This window comes from Athene noctua, chromosome 11 (genome assembly GCF_965140245.1).
Source record: "Athene noctua chromosome 11, bAthNoc1.hap1.1, whole genome shotgun sequence".
NCBI lineage: Eukaryota > Metazoa > Chordata > Aves > Strigiformes > Strigidae > Athene > Athene noctua.
Window position 1 is genome coordinate 22,778,275 of NC_134047.1, and position 18,036 is coordinate 22,796,310.

At 36.4% G+C, this 18,036-nt stretch overlaps 1 protein-coding gene across 2 annotated transcripts in view; it reads left to right on the forward strand.

The window, feature by feature from the left end:
* RPS6KA6 (ribosomal protein S6 kinase A6) overlaps nt 1-18,036 on the forward strand; it is a 43,004-nt gene that overhangs the window by 4,209 nt on the left and 20,759 nt on the right. For both annotated transcript variants that reach the window (XM_074915448.1, XM_074915449.1), the window contains exons 2-8: nt 5,762-5,821; nt 9,362-9,478; nt 13,066-13,147; nt 13,961-14,041; nt 14,577-14,656; nt 17,509-17,615; nt 17,884-17,921. In XM_074915448.1, the coding sequence (XP_074771549.1) occupies nt 5,762-5,821; nt 9,362-9,478; nt 13,066-13,147; nt 13,961-14,041; nt 14,577-14,656; nt 17,509-17,615; nt 17,884-17,921 (565 nt within the window). The remainder of the gene's footprint in view (nt 1-5,761; nt 5,822-9,361; nt 9,479-13,065; nt 13,148-13,960; nt 14,042-14,576; nt 14,657-17,508; nt 17,616-17,883; nt 17,922-18,036) is intronic.

Genomic DNA, 18,036 nt, shown 5'->3' on the forward strand with positions numbered 1-18,036 from the left:
CCTAGTTCTGTGCATCTGAAAATCTCCACAATTAGGTGGTGTTATGTTAAGAAAAGAAAGTAATAGTATTGTGTGTAACTTGAATTAAGTGCCCTCAGCCGTGGCAACAATGTACAGGGGTTTTTTTTAAAGGCAGCTTGTTCTCGTAAGTCTTTATAAAAACAGGCTTTTTTTTTTTTAAAAAAAAAAGCACATTAGCACTCTGAAATAGAAAACAATTAGTTCCTTTATGCATTGAAAAGTGCTTTATGCATCGAAAAGTGCTGCAATATAATAATAATTTTGTTTTGGTATACCGCTTTTGAAGATTGTTTTGGAAATCTGCTATGGTATTCTGAGTCTTGAAAAGGAACAGGGGGTCTGTTCGAGGAGGCTCACCTTGGTTCCCACAGGATAGCCTGGGAGAGACCTCACAATAACCCTAGAGCAGAAGGATGGTATGGTTTAACTCGTAATATATAGACTTTTAACATTTACGTAGATATACTATTTCACTACATTAAAATTTGAAACGTGTTGTTTTCATCAAGTTTCGATCTTACCCTTTTCCATTATTCTTTAATCTGCCGTTTAACACCATCTCCAGAGTGGCTGCTTTATGCCCTGTGATTATGGAAGTAGTCTTTTTCCCAGACAGGCACTAGCGAAAAGATCTCAATCCTTTTACTAGTTCAGTGATCCTGGTGTTTATGGTTAGGTTTGTGTCTCATTATAACTAGTCTGAGGCACACGTAATTCTCCCCTGATTTCTGATAATGAGAAGGATCAAAATGTTCTCTTAAAATCAGTAATTATATGTTGCTGCAGGTTTGTTATCTTGTCTGAATGTATGATTTACTTGCCACAGGAAAAAAACGTTTATAACTTTCCCTAGCAATTGATTATGGATTTAAGTTTTGTTTGTTTGTTTTTTTTCTTTAAAGCAGGTGGCCTTATCTTCCTCTTTTTTATTTGGTATGTTTAAAGAGAGTGTATGTGTGTTACCTGGCCTCGTCCTTCTGTGAGAGGGATTGCAGGACAGGCTAGCACAGGGTTTGTGCCGGCGGTGAGCGGGTGAGAAGGAAATGCAGCCTAGACCTGCAGAGTCTCACGTGGGCACTGCCATCAGCAGGACATCCTTCCTCTGGTCACATCGTGGTAGGGTGGGACTCGGCTTTCATTGGTGTAACTCCGTGTTGGGGAACACTAATGACACCGTTCGTCTTCCACTTCGTGGGGTTGGCTGCTCTGCTGGGGGGAGTTGTTCCTTCCCAAAAGCATCTGAGCCCAGATGGTAAAAAGCACTACATCCAGCTTGGGCACCTGTGTGCAGTAACGATATCTACTGCTTAAAAAAAAAAAAAAAAAAGGACTATTGCCTGGAGAAAAGTTGTGGATGTTTTATCGGAAGAACAGGTGCCTTTAAGCTTCAGTTGAATTCATAGTGTCTTTTAGACGCTTTAAAAAAAAAAATATACTAAAACCCTTCACCTGTTTGTGCCCAGAACCCCCAAATTTCTCAAGCCTATCTCAGCAAATAAGAATCAGTAGGCCCATGTGTTGCTAATTAAATTAATGATGCAAACTCTCTGCAGATGTAATTCAGAATAAATGAGGAACAAATGTGGTTGTCTTAACAGCATTTATTTTTTCCAGAGGATTTCTTTTCAAAGTCTTTTCAAAATAATTGGGGTTTCTAACGTAAGCTTGCACCCTATCATTTTGAAATAAGGACTTGAAGTAGTACTTTTGTATGTGGGGAAGCAAACTGGTTAGTCTTCATTGGGAAGAATTGCGAGGTGTAGGTCTGGTGACTGTAGCTGTAGAAACTTGGGAAATTAAGCGCAGTGAAGGAGGAACCGTGGAGGATGCAGAAGCTTTTGTTGATCCTCATGTAGACTTTTAGCTGTTTGAAGCCAGTCTAGATTATATGTGAGTGGTGATGAATAACGCTTCCTACTTCTAATAATATTATCATTATAAAATTTGCAGTTCCGTCTATAAAATTTTTAATTCTGTTTGAATGCCGAAATGAAGATGTGTAGAAACAAGGCAGAATGAACCAGAGTTACATCTTCTACTGTATTTCCTTGTAGTTAGGCATTTTTCCTGACCATTTGTCTAACTTCCTTCGGCCAAAACCTATAGACCCACCAAACAGTAATGCATTTACCATGTAAACAGTTAAAAAGATCCTTAATACTGGGGGAGCAGGTGGTTCGAATCTTTGGTAATACTGGGATTCCTCTGTTCTGCTGTAATTATCAGAGGAAAAAACATGTGCAATAGTAGTTAAGCCTTTTACCAGCCCGCAGAAGCCCTTTGGATATTCTCCCAAGGTAATAGGGTATAGTTCCAGGGAGTCATGGGATCCATCGCAGCTATTTAAATCAGAAGGCAGATTGCGCTGTGTTACCTCAGAGGCAGTTTGGCATCGGAGGATTAGGTCTCTTCGCCTGCACCTCTGGAAAAGTAAGTTTCTTACCTGCCAGGTGGTCTGACCTGAACTTGGTTCTCAATTTTTTTATATTGTTGTTTTGGTTATTTTTACACTCATCAACGATGTGGAGTAGTTTCTGTAATTTTTTTTTTTTTAAACTTGTATTTGGAAAGTATTGACGCTGTTTGCCTAAATGTCTGAGTTTAGTTTGTGTGTTAATGAAAGTTAATATTTAAAATGTTCAGTTAGCTGTAGGACTTCATACTTGAATCATTTTGCTGTTCAGTATTGCTGAATGACTCTTCTTTAGAGTAATGGTACGTGCTTCCCTTCACCTGTTCTCTTTGTAGTGATATGTGCTTTCTGGTTCTCAATAATAAATTAAATTTATGTATTCATAAATTCTTAGTAAGTAATGACTTAGAACAGAACTATTTTAACCTCTATATATGTTTGTGTATACGTGTTGATGACTAAATCACTAAAAGGGGTCCCACTTGCAGGAGCTGGATTTTGTATTTGGTTTCCATAGAGGTGGGAATTAAGTATTAATTGTAACCTTTTTCTTTTTTTGCTTGGTATGGGGGACAGTGGAAACTTCTAGTTGCTGAACCTTGGCCAATAGAAGTAACCGAACAGAACAATAATGATTTGATTTTTGTTGTTGAATTTTTTTTTAACTGAATAACTAACTACTAGACTTTGTTTGCAATCCAACAGGTTTGTTGTTTAATTTAATGGACAGTGACCAGAGTTCACAAACAAATAAGGCAAAAGTGTAGTCGTGTATATCGGGCAATAGAAGTAGATTCATGCACTTGAACATAAAATTCTTTGGACTAAAAATTGGCAGGCGTCCCAGTCTTTGTAGTTATGGAGAGACTGGACAGGAAAAAAAACCACACATGAGCAACAATGAAGGGGAAAAGCGTACAGTAGGAAATTGTTAATTAAGATGACATTTGATTACCCGCCATAAAAATCCAATAACTTACTGTATTTGATTTGCTAGGAAGCTTAAAGTAAGCTTACATGGCATGCCCAGGAACTATGTAGATCACATAATATGCTGATTTTTGGTTCAAAACCCCATTCCGCCAGTGACAGCTTTCTGTGTCTGATTGCCTGGAGTTAAGCTCCTGTTTTCAGTGTATCTACAGTTCTTCTGTCTGGTAGTATTGGTTCCAGAGCTTAAATTTAGGTAACAAAACTTAATGTTGACTGTATTTAAAGAAAGGTGAAATGCATGCTAAATTCACTTCAAATTAAAGTCCATGAGTGAAGAATTGTATCATGTTTCTGAGCACCTGGAGTGGAAACCCATTTTGTAACTAGGTCCAAATAAGGGTTTTTTGACAGCTTTGGTGGGCCTCACTGATTCATGCTTGAACGTAATTTGGTGATACTGTGAAAATAATTTACATGGCAGTGAATCATCTGAAATTAGGTTGGAGTTCATATCTGGTCTGAATTTTGGAATTACTTCTTGATGTATTCAATTAATTAATACAATAACAAGTATTGTGGGTGTCTTGTCCCTTCCAATATCTAATTTGGAGAAAAAAAAAAAATGCAAAAAAACCCCCAACCCTTACGTAGTAAATTAGTTAATAGCATTGGCTTCTGTAGCATATGTGAGGTTTCTGAATCCAGGGTGACAGGTTAGTGGTTTTTGGCCTTGAGAAAATGAGGGTGGCAGTGTATGCTAGATATGAACAATGAACATGTGTTGAATGTGCCAGTTCTTGGTTAACCTGCCAAATTGTAGTTCTAGTCAAGAGTATGTGTGTAAACTGTGGTTAAAATAAATAGAAACTTAGAGAAGAGTGAAAGTAATAAAACCCTCGTGCTACTTCCCTTTTTTTTTTTTTCTGTGAGGTTATAGTCTGAAAATAAGTGCTAGTATCTTGGTACAAAAATTGGAGATTTTGTTTTATAAGAATCATTAATTTAGGACTTGGCTCTTAAAAGCTCTACTTGAAATCAAGGGTCCTAGAAGAAGCAGTGGAAGTGGCTGAGGGTTTGTTTAGGTGACGCAATCCTGGTGGTATAAACCTGTCCCTTCAGCCCTACCCGTTTGTCGAGTTTTCTGGTTTTGTTTTTAAACAGGGGCATGGTCTGTGTGGCATTTCAGGATTCTTTGTAGTCCTGTGTCTTACCAATTCACATACAGATAATCATACTGTATTTCGGTGTCTTAGGCACGTGCTTTAGATAAATTCAGAAGTATGAGAAAAACGATGTCATTACCCTGTCTACCTTTATTAGTTCAACTTCTGATTTCAGGGGAAAAAAAAAGTAGCTTGAGTTTCATTATGTTTATTTCTAGTTCATATTTTGTTGTGTGAGATCTATGCCACATGAAGGTAGCGATGCTGAACAATTAATATGTGAAGAAATCAGCAGTTATCACTAGAAAATCCATAATTGGCTTCACCCATTTTGTTGGGTATTTCTAGTTTTTAATTAATGCTTTTCATGTTTAAATAGAGCATGTCCTTTATATTTCTGTATTTTTCTTAAAGTTTCAGTTGTTAATCGACATTATATTGTTTGTTACTTATAGAGCTTAAACTAAGTAAGATAGGCAACTGCTAGCAAGTACTGTGATCATTTCTGAGCATGTCACTTATTTGCTTCTGTCCAGCTGCGTGTCCCCCTTTCCTGCCTCTGAAAGGTGTTACTTTTGAAACTGATCCACAAATATTTTAATATACAGATCTACAGTTTCTCAAGTACTTCATTAACGTTTGAGTATTTTGTTTGCTGGGTATTTAAATAACTTTCGATGCAAGCAAATTTTTAGATTAATTTTTTAAGGAAACAGCTAAGTATTTTTGTGCATAAGAATTCTCTGATTGTATTCATTCTACCTGCTCTTGCACTTCTCCCTCTTGCCCCAAAAAGTCTTGAAATCACTTTGGAATCTTTTCTCCTTAAACATCAAATTAATTTTCAGCAGCAGATTTCAGGTTTCTGAAAAGCATCCTCAACACAAATTTTGTACGTAACAAGAATTTTATGTTAGTGTCATCTTATATGGATGTTATCTGTACCTTTTAAAGAAGGAATTTTAAATTATTTCCAATTAAATAACACTGTGGAATGGCCTTTACAAAGGGATATGCTAAATGATACATAAGGGAGATGGCTAAATATAACTACCAAGTAGTAGTTGTTTGAAACTGCAGTTTTAAATTAGAGCAACAAGAGCACCAGTTTTCATTTGTGCACTCTGCAATGTAAATTGGTCAAATTATGAACTCTGCTTATTTGAATTTGTTGGGTCTTAATGTTGGTTTTGTTTTTATTCCTCCCCCCCTCCTTCCTTCCCCTCTCCAGCTAAATGGCCTTAAAATGGCAGATGAGCCTATGGAAGAAGGTGAACCATATTCCTACCATGTAAGTATATTTGACAGATTTCAGTTTAGACACTCATTAGCATGACTCCCTTTTGAAGCAGAACTTATGCATTCCCTGCCTTGTAATAATTTTTGAGCCTATCATTTTATTTGACCTGATCTGAAGAGGCTCTAAATCTCAAAGATGATTTTGAAAATTAGTACCTGGCTAGGAACCAGAAGTGCATTGTTTGGGAAAGTTTGCTGCAGCAGGCAGTGTTTTATGGGAAACAGATTCTGTGTGTTGGAGAGAGCATTCACAGATCCCTCAACCTCAGAAAATGCTCAGTCCAACCTTGCACCTTTCATACACCATGTGCTTAATGTTGCTTTTATTACACTGTTATTAGTTCTTCCTTAGTATTTTTTAATGTATTTGCTGTACATTCATCTAGAAGGTACTTAATTTCTCCTATTTTAGAACAGAATTTCTACACCAGTATGTTAATTTGGCTTTTGTGTCGAAATATCACAGATAAACTGCGTTGAGCGTGAATTTGTGCAGTGTCTTGGTGATGTGCGTATGTAGGAGATGCTGAAGATCAGTGTTCTGTATGCTGGCTAAATCTTGGACTAAACTTCAGGCTAATTCTGTGTGTGGCGAAATGCCTGACTTTGCAGGAGAAAATTGGCCCTCATTTTTCAACACACCCATCCATATATTTTTGAACAGGACCATGGGAGAAGGTATCAAGTAGATCTTATTGGCAGCTTTAACAACTGCTTTGTATTGCAATAATAACTTTTTTTAAGTGATTTGGAGAATAAACTCTTGGGCGTAGAAACGTGTGGTGCTTAGACATTTTCTGGTGTGGAGTAAGTAAATAAACAGTGTCGTAGTCATCTTACATGTAGCAAAGAAAGATGAGCATTGGGTTGTCTCAATCTTTCGCTGCACTTGAACCAGAAAGATGTTGCTGAGCTTGTTTGTTAGGTGCTTGGAGCTACATACCAGTCAAGCTGTAACGAGGTAAGATGGCACAAAGCCATAACCGATTGCGGCGGTTCTTTCAGCACTTTGTCTTCTGTTGAACCTGCTGGGAATAGTTACCTCTTGTGCAAGGCAGCTCAGTGGGAGCTTGTACCTGAGCCCTGAAGTAGATTTAGCTCCTCAAGCAGCAGAGCACAAAATCATACAACCGAATTTGCAGTTAGTGGAGGCCAAACTAGAAATTAAAATGAAACTGGCTAATATATCTGTTAAACTCTTTACCTGCTCATTTCTTGTTGGTGATGCAGAGGTCTTTTTATACTTCAGTCATGCTAATTTTTAGTACTTTAATGATAGTTAAGTAGGTGAAATTAGAGACATCTTTCGTGAAGGTAAAACACTTTATAAAAAATAACTCATACATTTGAAATTATTCTTTATTTGCATGGCAAACATTTTTCTCCTCAGTTCCCATTTAGAAATGCTCTGTCAGTCTCCGCAGCAACCACATGTGATGTCACAGGCTAATGACTCAAGGTGGGTGATAAACAGAAGAGCAGGTGAACTTCTAAAGATCTTTTTCTCATGCAAAGGTTCACAGTGTGAAGGAATACAAATTAGGATGGTGAAGTAAAAAAGCTTCTTAATAGAGTATTTACATATTTCATAGAAAGAACCAGCCATTAAGTCTGTTGTACAACTTGGTGTATAACTAGATGACTTGCTGCTTTCATCTTGACTTGAAATGCTAGTGCTCCTACCTGCCTTAAATTCCAGGCATTAAAAAAAAATAAGTAAAAATTAATATATGTGCATCTTTCCTATGAATATGTATATGCATAGTCAACAAGATGGATGGATGAAATGATGTTGGGATGTAGACACTGTATCATCAGTGGATGTCAGCTGTTTTTTTTGTGAACAAAGAGGGAAATAAAGTAGCTTAGAGTATGGATTAAGGAAATAACTTTGCTACCTAGCAGTGCCTTGTGTTAACACTTACCTTTGCATGGGAAGCAGGCGAGACAAACAGGCCTTTTCCAAAAAGAGTATGAAATAAGAGATACAGGGGAGGGGAAAGGGTTCATATGCAATAACTACAGTTATGTGAATATACGAGTATGTTAGTCTGAACTCCTTCCTCCCCTGGACAAACGAAGCGAGGGAGGCATAGACAATCAATGCAGCATGAGGATTGCCCCCCCTTTTTAATTGTTACAGTAAGTATGCACATAGTTAGATGATCAGATTTCTACCCTGCATCTCTGGGTAAACCTGCCTACAGAATTTAATTGAGATACTTCTCTATCAAGTCTGATAACACTGGTTTTAATGCATGGTCTTGGGCAGCAAGACATTCCATAGTCAACCTGACTATAGAACGATGTTCTTTTTCTTTCCTGAAACCAGCTGTTTCATCGAGTGGTCAGGTCTTTTTCTGGTGTTTGTACTTGTCACTGAGGGAGAGCAACGCACTGTAAGTTGGCAGGGTGTTTTTCTTTCATCTTTCAAGATGAAGATCTAAAGAGAGGGTAGGAGGACAGTTAATAATCATTCGGATACCCTAAAGATGTCCAAATCGGGTGGGATTTTCAGTTGCAATTGGGTTGTATTTGCAGTGTGCAAGGAATTCATTGTTGTTCTTGATAGGGCCGGGGGTGCTGCTCCTTTTTTATGTGCGAGCTCAGGTTGCTGTTGTAGGCCTTAGCACGTAGTTTTTCGTTTCAAGGGTGCTTATTTTAACATCTCACTTGTTTTGGCTCACGGAAACTTCTCTTGCACCATAAAAGCTGCAGTACATCATCTGATTTGTTTTCATCATGAATGTTTGTCTTTTCACAATTGTAGCTGCTGTGCCCGGCTTTGCTAAAGATGAGAGTAACAGGAAGAAGTCAACAGAACAGTAAATCTTTTAGCTACCTGAGAATAACCCTCAGCTTTCTGAAGGAGGTCTCCACACAGGGTAGTCTCTCCACGAGCTCTGCACCCCAGAGCTGTGTTTCTTCTATTGGATGCAAGATTTCTCGGCATTCTTAAGATGACTCATATTTTATTTATGCTCCTCAAATGATGCATGTTCCTCTAGCTACAAGCGGATGACCATATTTATTATTTGCTGCTGTGAAAAGCAATAATTACCTACAATGATGAAATTAAATTTAGCTTTCATTAAGACTCTTTCAGAAAAGGGCAAGATAAGAATAGTAATCCCTGGAAAACTAAAGGCTACTAAAACAGAGGTGAAGCACAGGAGGATCATCTTAGACTTGCTTTAAAAATCTGTATGTTTGTTCCTTTCATGTAAGAAAATCCATCTTCGCTGTAGTTATATTTATGACAAAAGGACATGAGCATTCTTTTGAGAATTTTACTTCAGTTTAGAATTTTGAGTTGCATCTATTTATGAAAGGATGGTTGGAAAAACTCTTTATTTGGACAGCTTTCTTTTGTGCCTTATTAGAATTTCAAATATTTTTCTTAAAAAAACCCCAAACCAAACAAAAAAGCCCCACAAAACAGGAAAAGAGCAGGCATTTACATGCACTTCTAATGAGAGTTGATTAATTCGGGCCTGTTCATTGTTGTATTTTGTTTGCCTTGAAATATTAGGATGAAGGAAGCGTGAAAGAAATTCCTATTACACACCATGTGAAAGAAGGATGTGAGAAAGCAGATCCAGCCCAGTTTGAACTACTTAAGGTTCTTGGACAGGGATCGTTTGGAAAGGTAAGGTAACAAACTTGGTTTTCATCTGATGTCCACTTTGAGACTGCTTTGTTACTTCTGTAATACTGCAGGGTTAGGTGTATATATAGATATACTTGGAAATTGCCATGTTTTGGAGGAAGTTATCCCTCCTGTTTTGCAGTTGGGTGGGGAGGATGGGGTGTATGTGTGTTCGTTTTTTACTATGATAACATTTCTAACCACATATTTTTGAGGAAAATCAATGTCTCTTTCCATAGACCTGTCCAGACGTTCAGGAAAGGTAGTGCTGTACCAAAGTTGCAGGGAACGTTTGAAAAGACACTGACAAATTGCATCGTTTTCCAGCCTTGCTCTGGTGTCAGGGGAGCAGTGGTTATAGCAGGACACCAAATCATATCAGGCAGAGAGGCAACAGCCTCAGTCTCTAGGCAGAAGGGTCAGTCGGTAGGAAATTTAAGGATGTCTGCCATGAAAAGTTACTTTAACCATGCAGAGGCATGTTTGGTTCATCTGGACTGGCATCTACAGCTTCATGGGAGCAGTGGCACCAACAGCAAGGGATTTTACCAGCTGGGTTATAGTTAGGGGTGGCTTTTATGCAGCAGCTCTGGTGTTGACAAGCTCCATTTGCCTAATACCATGGCTCTGTGTCATAAACTCGTAGTGTTTTCAAAGCCTCAAGACTTTAGTGCAGCATCTAGTGGGGAATCAGAACGAACAATATCTGTTTCACATCTTCTGTAGCTTAGGTTGATGCTTGGGAGGCACCAGTGGTGTAATGGACATCGATAGACACTTCTGGGGGAGATGATGATTTGTCTGTTAATGATGGTACTTGACGTGCTGTGAATGTTGACTTCTTTCAATATACAGCATCTGTATTAATGTGGATACAGAACGGCAGTGGTAGATTGGAACTTGAACCAAAGTAATAATAAAGTAAATAACCTGGGAAATGCATCTCAGGGTTTTTATTTTGCTTTATTTGTCAAGTGATCTACAGCTAAAAGACTCTAAGTGAACAATTATTCAAATAGTGTATAGAAGAAATGTGGCAATTTTTTTTAATTTCTTTTTGTAATGTGCCACTTGATGTCACGTTGCAGAAATAAAATTAAAAATCAAATGTCTCAATTACTAGTTGGAAACACATTTGTTGAAATGTTAATCCTAGTGTATAAGAAGCTAATTTATTTTTTAAAACCAGACTCTCAAACTGCATCTTTTACAACACAAAAAGTAGACGGTCAGTTTTACATGTGTTTCCATTTTCCTGTTGTTCTGCTGGTTTTGTCTATCTCGTGGCAGGAACAAACCTCTGCGTATAGTTTGTACAAGAGGGGGGGAGAAATTTATACATTAGGAAGGCATTCTGTAGATAAGTGATAGTTCAGAAAATAGACTTTATTTCTTAATGTTTTACAGATTAAGAAACATGTCTTTATCTGGTAATGCTGGTTGCAAATTCCCTCGTACACTTCTCTTCAGAGCTAAAAGGCTCTGTGCGTTAATTACTCCTGACTTGAGATGCCTTAAGCTCTTTTAGGATTCACCACAGCTGGTACAGGCATCTTAGTCTTGACTCAGACTCTTACTTCAGAGAGTTCAGACTTCAGAGAGCCTAAGGAGTGCTCTTGGTCAGTCCCACCAGCTTGGCGAGACATCTGTTTTAGAGGATTTGAAACCTGGCAGCACTTGGTTCAGGAACCAGCTTTAAGAATTAGATGATGACTGCTGCGCATCTGGGCAGAGCATTTTTTTATCTAATATTTGTTGCTTTCTATTGACTAGAGAAAGCAAACAACAAAGATCAATGGCTGTTGCCTTCGTGGTGTTCGTTTCCTCCAGTTCATAGCCCCGAGGGATCTCCCTCTGGGTTTGGCGACACATGGTTTGTTTGCTCCAGCCTAGTATAGAGCTACAGCCCATCCTCTACCTGTCTCGCGCGACATCTGTGCAGGGTTTAACACTGCTTCACAGAAATAAAGGGTTAAACCTCGTGTCTCTTACTGAATTTCTGTCTTCAGCCTTTGAGAACCTTCTAAGGCTTCAGCACCCCGTCGGCTGAAGATGATCTTCGATTGGCTTAGGTGAATCACCGTGCACAACGTGTGCCCGTCTTGATTTTGCTTTGCAGTTGAACAACAGATCGTCACATCTCCGCAAGATGCAGGATTATGGGGACTTTGTCTGCAAATTAGATAGATGGCGACTGAGTAGTTTTCAGTGGTGGCTATTTTGGTCCTTATTAGGTAGAATTTGTAACTGGTACATGAATTCCTTACATTCTCATAAGCTGCTAGTTACTAAGCACTGAAATATTTATACATGCTTATTAATATTTTACTTTTATAATTGTGAGTGTATAAATCTCCAGGTGTTTTCTTATTTGCTGATGTCTGAATTACTTCATTTACTATTTGAGCATCAACATCAGCAAGAGGAGTACTGTAGGTCAATCAGTAGGCAAAACTTAAATCAAAGTGTGAAAACCTTGAAATGTGATGACATTTTTCTTCTAAGTTCAGCTTAAAGTAAAACCAACCCCTCTCTCAACCCTGTACAACTTGCTCAGTGACAGTGTATGAATTTCTGATTGCAGAGTGAAAAAGTTTGATTATTTTTTTAAAACAATTTCTAAACACTTAAAAATTTCTAACAAAGTATATATGTGAATAAATTTAGCGTTAGTGAAAATCTGAATAAGGTGAGATCAGAGAGGCAGTTTTGGGTAACTTTTTGGCATTCTCTTGTGACTTGTTCGCACTGTTAAAAAAAAAAAGTACATTCCTTATAACTAATAATTGCTATTGCAAGAACAACAACTTGGAAACAGGAGCACATACCAAACAATTTTCTAAATTGAAAGACCTAGTAGTTAGAATATTAGTCATTAGAGGTATATGCATTTGTACTGCATTATTCTAGCTAATATTATGCTTTTCTTAGTGTCAAGTTATACACCATCTATCTTTAAAACTCCTTTGGAAAGAAAAGAGTAGAAAAACCTGTTGGAGTTGCTATTCCAGAGGGAAAGGGTACTTTGATCTTAAATGGTGAGGTTTCCTTGCTTTTGTCTCACCACTCTTGTGGAATTCATGAACATAGCATGTTACGTGCTGAAAACTTGGGTTTTAAACCTCAACAATCACTTAGGAGGTGGCAGACCAGGCAGAAATGTCATTCTCCAAGAAAATCATGTAAAGAAACACATATATGTATGTACTTACCAAATAGATACCTATTTAAATGGCTTGCTCTAGGTAAGGATGTATAGTTTATGACCAATCTGAATACTTCAGAGAGCTTAGTGGTGCATGTATCTCTAATCTGTTCAAGGAGATGCAATTTTGCCTTTCCTTTCAAGGTGTGTATTTAGGGAAGAACACTGAAAGCTGTCTGAAATTAATAGGATGTCTGTGATAGTTGCTTATTTGATTACTAAGCTTGCTTATGCAAAAAGACTTACTGTGACTATTTGGCATCTTTTCAATGGGATGGGACTTGGGACATGCTATCTCCTTGTCTGTATTAATGAAGTTAAAAGTAAAGACGTAGTAATTGTTTTTAGTCAAGTTTATATAAAGTGGTGTTTATATTACCAGGTCTTCCTCGTACGAAAAATAATTGGTCCTGATGCTGGGCAACTTTATGCAATGAAAGTATTGAAAAAAGCTTCTTTAAAAGGTATGTGTATCTTTTGAGTTGGAACTTTAGAAAATTGTTTTCATTGCACCTGTATGTCTTAAATGAGTCTTGTAGATACTTGGTTTAAATTTTTTAAAAAATCTTAGCTATTTTTCAGTGAGTTCTCTGACAGTGGCTTTTCAATAGAGTAACTTGTAAGTTCATGTTTAAAAATTATTTTAAATCTGGCTTTAATTATGTGGTATAAAATACTCTTTCAAATTTTAAAATTGCATTATTTAATTCTGTTTAGTCTTTTCACTATATTAAAACAAATTAATTTCATAAACAATTTTCCTTATGTCTTTTGTTAAATTAGAATTCTACTGTAATTAAAATTAAGTAATTCCCTCTCGTTTATATGTGGCATAGCAAGCTAGCTTGCTGTTTTGGCTTTCAGAAGACACTTTAATGGATGCAACTCCACTGTGTGTAAATAGGGACTGTTAGTAGTTGAAGAAGAAAAAGTAATCTTAAAAGACAGAAAATATATATTCAGTACAGATAGTACAGCAGCCTGGAAGTGTAGATGTGAGCTTTTTTCTTGAAAGTAATAAGGTTTATCATAAAACACTGGGATGTTTTGGAAAAAAAAATAATGTAGACATGAAGAAAGCTGAGGCAGGTAAGAAACAAAATAGTTTTGCTGTCTAAAGGCATGTGTTTTGTGGGAGACTGAAAAATTAAAACCAAAGTATCAAGGAAAAGTACTACTTCAGACAGCAAAGACTTTCCTTATGCTAATTTCTGCTCCATTTATCTTATTGTAAATACAGTTGTTTCATACTAGTATTCTTTTTTTTTTTTCCTCAGTTCGGGATAGAGTTCGTACAAAAATGGAGAGAGATATATTAGTAGAAGTAAATCATCCATTTATCGTCAAACTGCACTATGGTTGGTATTTTCTTGTTACAGTTTCTTTCAATATTTGAAGGCATAGCTGATCTTGTTCTTCCTCAGTTTTGTTTGTAGTGTCCATCTTAGTGCCCAAATTAGGTTCTTGCAAGTTTAAATCACAAGACTAAAAAAGGAATGTAAATACACACGTATATAGAAGTCTTACATAAAGTCCTTTTGAAATTAAAGAATTCCTGGAAAATTGGTACAAGTTCTGCAGAGATTTTTTTTTACTTTTCGTTGAGTAAAACCAAGACACTGTAATTCACATACTTGGTATTTCCCTGTTTGACAAAGGAGAAATAAAAGAACAGTATTTTAATGATCTCTCATGACTAAGGTTGTCTGCTGTGAAGAAGCGAGTAATCATTCAATAAATTACCTCATGTGCTGCTGAATTATTTCAGTTCCATAACCAAACTGTTGCCTTTCACTGAAATTTCCAAGTTGTAAAAGCATTCAGATCTGTTTTGTAGATCATCTTTGTCATACAACTATTGATTTTATTTTTTTTTTTAAATTTATTTTAAAGCCTTTCAGACTGAAGGGAAGCTATATTTAATATTGGATTTTCTCAGGGGAGGAGATGTATTCACGCGATTATCCAAAGAGGTAAGTACCTAAAATTTTATCTCCACTTGGTTAGATGGGTTTTTTGTCAGTATAGGGTTGTCTCTGTAGCTGTTTTATTTCTTGTCATAGTCAAGTTTTTAAGAATTTATTTGGTCTGCCCTTACATATTCTAGAATATATTCTACAACCTTAAAAAACATGAGTGTGTATTGATTACTAGCCTAAGTTTTAATTTGGTATCTGCAAAGTACAGTTAATTTGTCTAAAAATGTTTTGTTGCCTGGAAACCGAACTGAAGTAAATAAGATTAAGCAATAAAGAAAGGGGATGTATAGTTCTCATGCTCATAGTCAGCTTAGGTGCTCCTGGAAGCCCACATCTGTAAGAGATTTCTGCTGCATTGTAAAATTTCATAATGCTGTAATACAAATCCTAGTGCTTAATCTCACAAAGTGTGAACACTGAATGTTTTTGAGATCGCTCCCCTCCATCTAACATTGGCACACAACTAGAACTTGCATTTCTATTTTTGTTTTCTGGAGAGAGATCTTGAGAGAAGGCGATATGATGCAGTGTGTTAGTATTTTTTTTAAAAAACATTTGTCATCAAATATTTATTATATGTTACCTTAAGTATTATAAACATGTTTGTAAGACTTTTGTTTTCTTTCTGCGAACCTTTCATAAAGATCTAAATTTTTTGACGTCAGTTTCTCAACAGCTTCAGAGTAAGAAAGCTTTTCAGTGTTTTCACCAGTGTCAATACGTTTATATTGCTAATGCATGGGGAAACCCATTTTCTTAAATGAGAACTGGGTATCTGGCTGATTTTTTTTTTCGTGAGAGGGATGTGGTTGTATCCCCAGTATGTAAGGTCATGAGATAGTTTGGTGGGTTTTTTTCCCCACCATATGCTTTTTGTAAAAGTAAATCTTTAGTTAAGGAACAGGCAAGAGAGAAGGAAGAATTTAAAGGTGTGTTTTTTGTTTGTTTTTTTTTTTTTTATAAAAAGCTGACCTTGCTAAAAAAGTGATCAAGTCTAAGAATTGAGCTCAAAATTAATTAACCTTGAGGCTAAAATGGAGGTTAAAAGCTTAAACAAAGTGACTGACTTGTAAAAGGTTTTGGAACAGTAGGTAGGAAAGAGGTCAATCTCTGCTTTGATATAGGATGTCTAATTATAGCGGAAAATCTGGTATAGCAGGAAGAACTATTCTTTTGCACTAACACAGCTGGGATTACCGAGTATGCAACTTTCTTAAATAAGGGATGCAAGTCTATCCATAATAATACTGGTTAGGTGGTTGTAAGAGGTATGTATTCCCTTTGGGAATAAAGAAATAATAATAGTCAAGTTTTCTCAGTGTTAAGTCTCTACATGTTTTTTGGGAAGACTTCAGTTACCTTCTGTGATCACTTTTAAACACTTACTGTGTGTATAAATAGCAAAAAAACCCCAACCCAAAAACCCAAAAATCGGGCCTTTTTATTTTCTGATGGGAAGACAAGATATTTCCAAAAGTACACGATAAAACATAGACAGCAGACAATACACATGAAGGTAAATTCCCCATGGCGTTTCATGTTTTCCACACAAGGATTGTTTTAAATTAATGGGGCTTAGTATGAGGTGATGAAAACACTTTTGTTGGTCTTTAAATTCTAATGTGGGTATGAGAGTTTCAGCTGTGGAAGTGAAATGAGTATATAATGAAGTTTTCATTGGTAACATTTAATGAAGTCGACTTGCATCATGTTTAATTTGACACAGAAAGAAGTTTTAAATGAAAATATTATTGGGAGATTGTATAATTACCAATTAATATTATTGTATTTTGAGGTTTGCATTTGGGCTACTCAAAGGAGGGGTGATATCCAAGAGTTTCCTCTTGCTCTTTTGGCTATAGGTGAAAGAGTATCAACCATTGCTCTTTAAAAAAATCAAGGTGAAACTTTGCAGCATGACAGCTTTATTGTTCACACAGTGTTAATACCTGTCATTATGGAATATTTCTGTTGCCAGTAGACGAGATTACATGTGCAGTTTGAAGTACAGATCAGTGTACTACTAAATCAGTAAGCCCGAGTCTTGTTAGCTATCAGCTGTGCAGTTGAGATGGCTGTTCACCTTGTTCCTGCTGTTTTCAACAACAGTAGTTCACTTAAACCTCAAATTCAATTCTAGTAATTTAAAGATTGCTAGCTGCTTCAGTAATTTGTAGAACATGACAAGAGATAAAGCAGGTATGATTCTTGCATATGAAATTAGAAGCAACATGTTGAGTATTTAAGCTAGAGGTGCATCTCTCATGCTCTATAGGCAACAGCAGTCTTTTTTTCAGTATCCCACTAGGGTTCTTCAAATCTCATTTCCTAAGAAGAGCAGAGTAGGTTCTTCAACTCCCGTTGCAGATTTTCATGTCATTGTTATTTTCACCAAAGTGTTTTATTTTGCATGCTTTTTTCTAAATTACTTTACTTTTTTTTTTTGTCCTACTGTTAATGTGAATTCAGAGACAGTTACCCAATACAGCAGCTGTATACGAAATTTTATGATGCAGTGGAAAACAGTCTGTGTAGGATTGCGGCAGAAGGAGTGCTGGTGGTCAATAACCCCACATATAATAATTAAATTCATTACCTTAAAAGTTAGCTAATGCTCTGCAGGAACCGCTGATGTCTTTTAATTACTGCAAGTATGTATTTTGTACACCTGATGATTAACCTGTATTAGTGTATCATTTCTGTTAGGTGAATTCATGAATTGCAAGTTTATAAGGTACTTCTAAAACTAACTTTGAAATTTAGGCAGACAGGACTATTTTTTTTTAGATTGCAGTTTTAAAAACTGAAGACAAGATCAGAAGGTAAATCTATACAGTTCTTATTAGGTTATGTTTACAGAGGAAGATGTGAAATTCTACCTCGCAGAACTGGCCCTTGCTTTGGATCACCTTCACAGCTTGGGAATTGTATACAGGGACCTGAAGCCAGAAAAGTAAAGTAAAATGTATTTTACCGCTATTATGTGTATTTTGCTTGTTGCTTTGCATTTTCTACTGTACTGATGTAAAAAAATACAAATATTTTTGTTAGACTATGTAAACAAATATAAAATATAAACAATGTGATTTAAATGAACCAATACTAGCTTGTTAAAGTAGTAACAAGTTGAACCTCAAAATTGTTAACTATTTTATATTTTAAATGTTGTATTTAAACATTCCTCTTTATGTGTATTGGTGAATGTGAATTTTAATTTTCAGCATTTTGCTTGATGAAGCAGGACATATCAAGTTAACAGGTAGGTAACACTTATTAGTATAGCACTTTTTGAATGTTTTTCTGTATAAGCTTTTAGTTACAAGCCTAAGATATGTATCCCAATGTCCATGCAGGTTCCATGGAAGTTAGTTTTC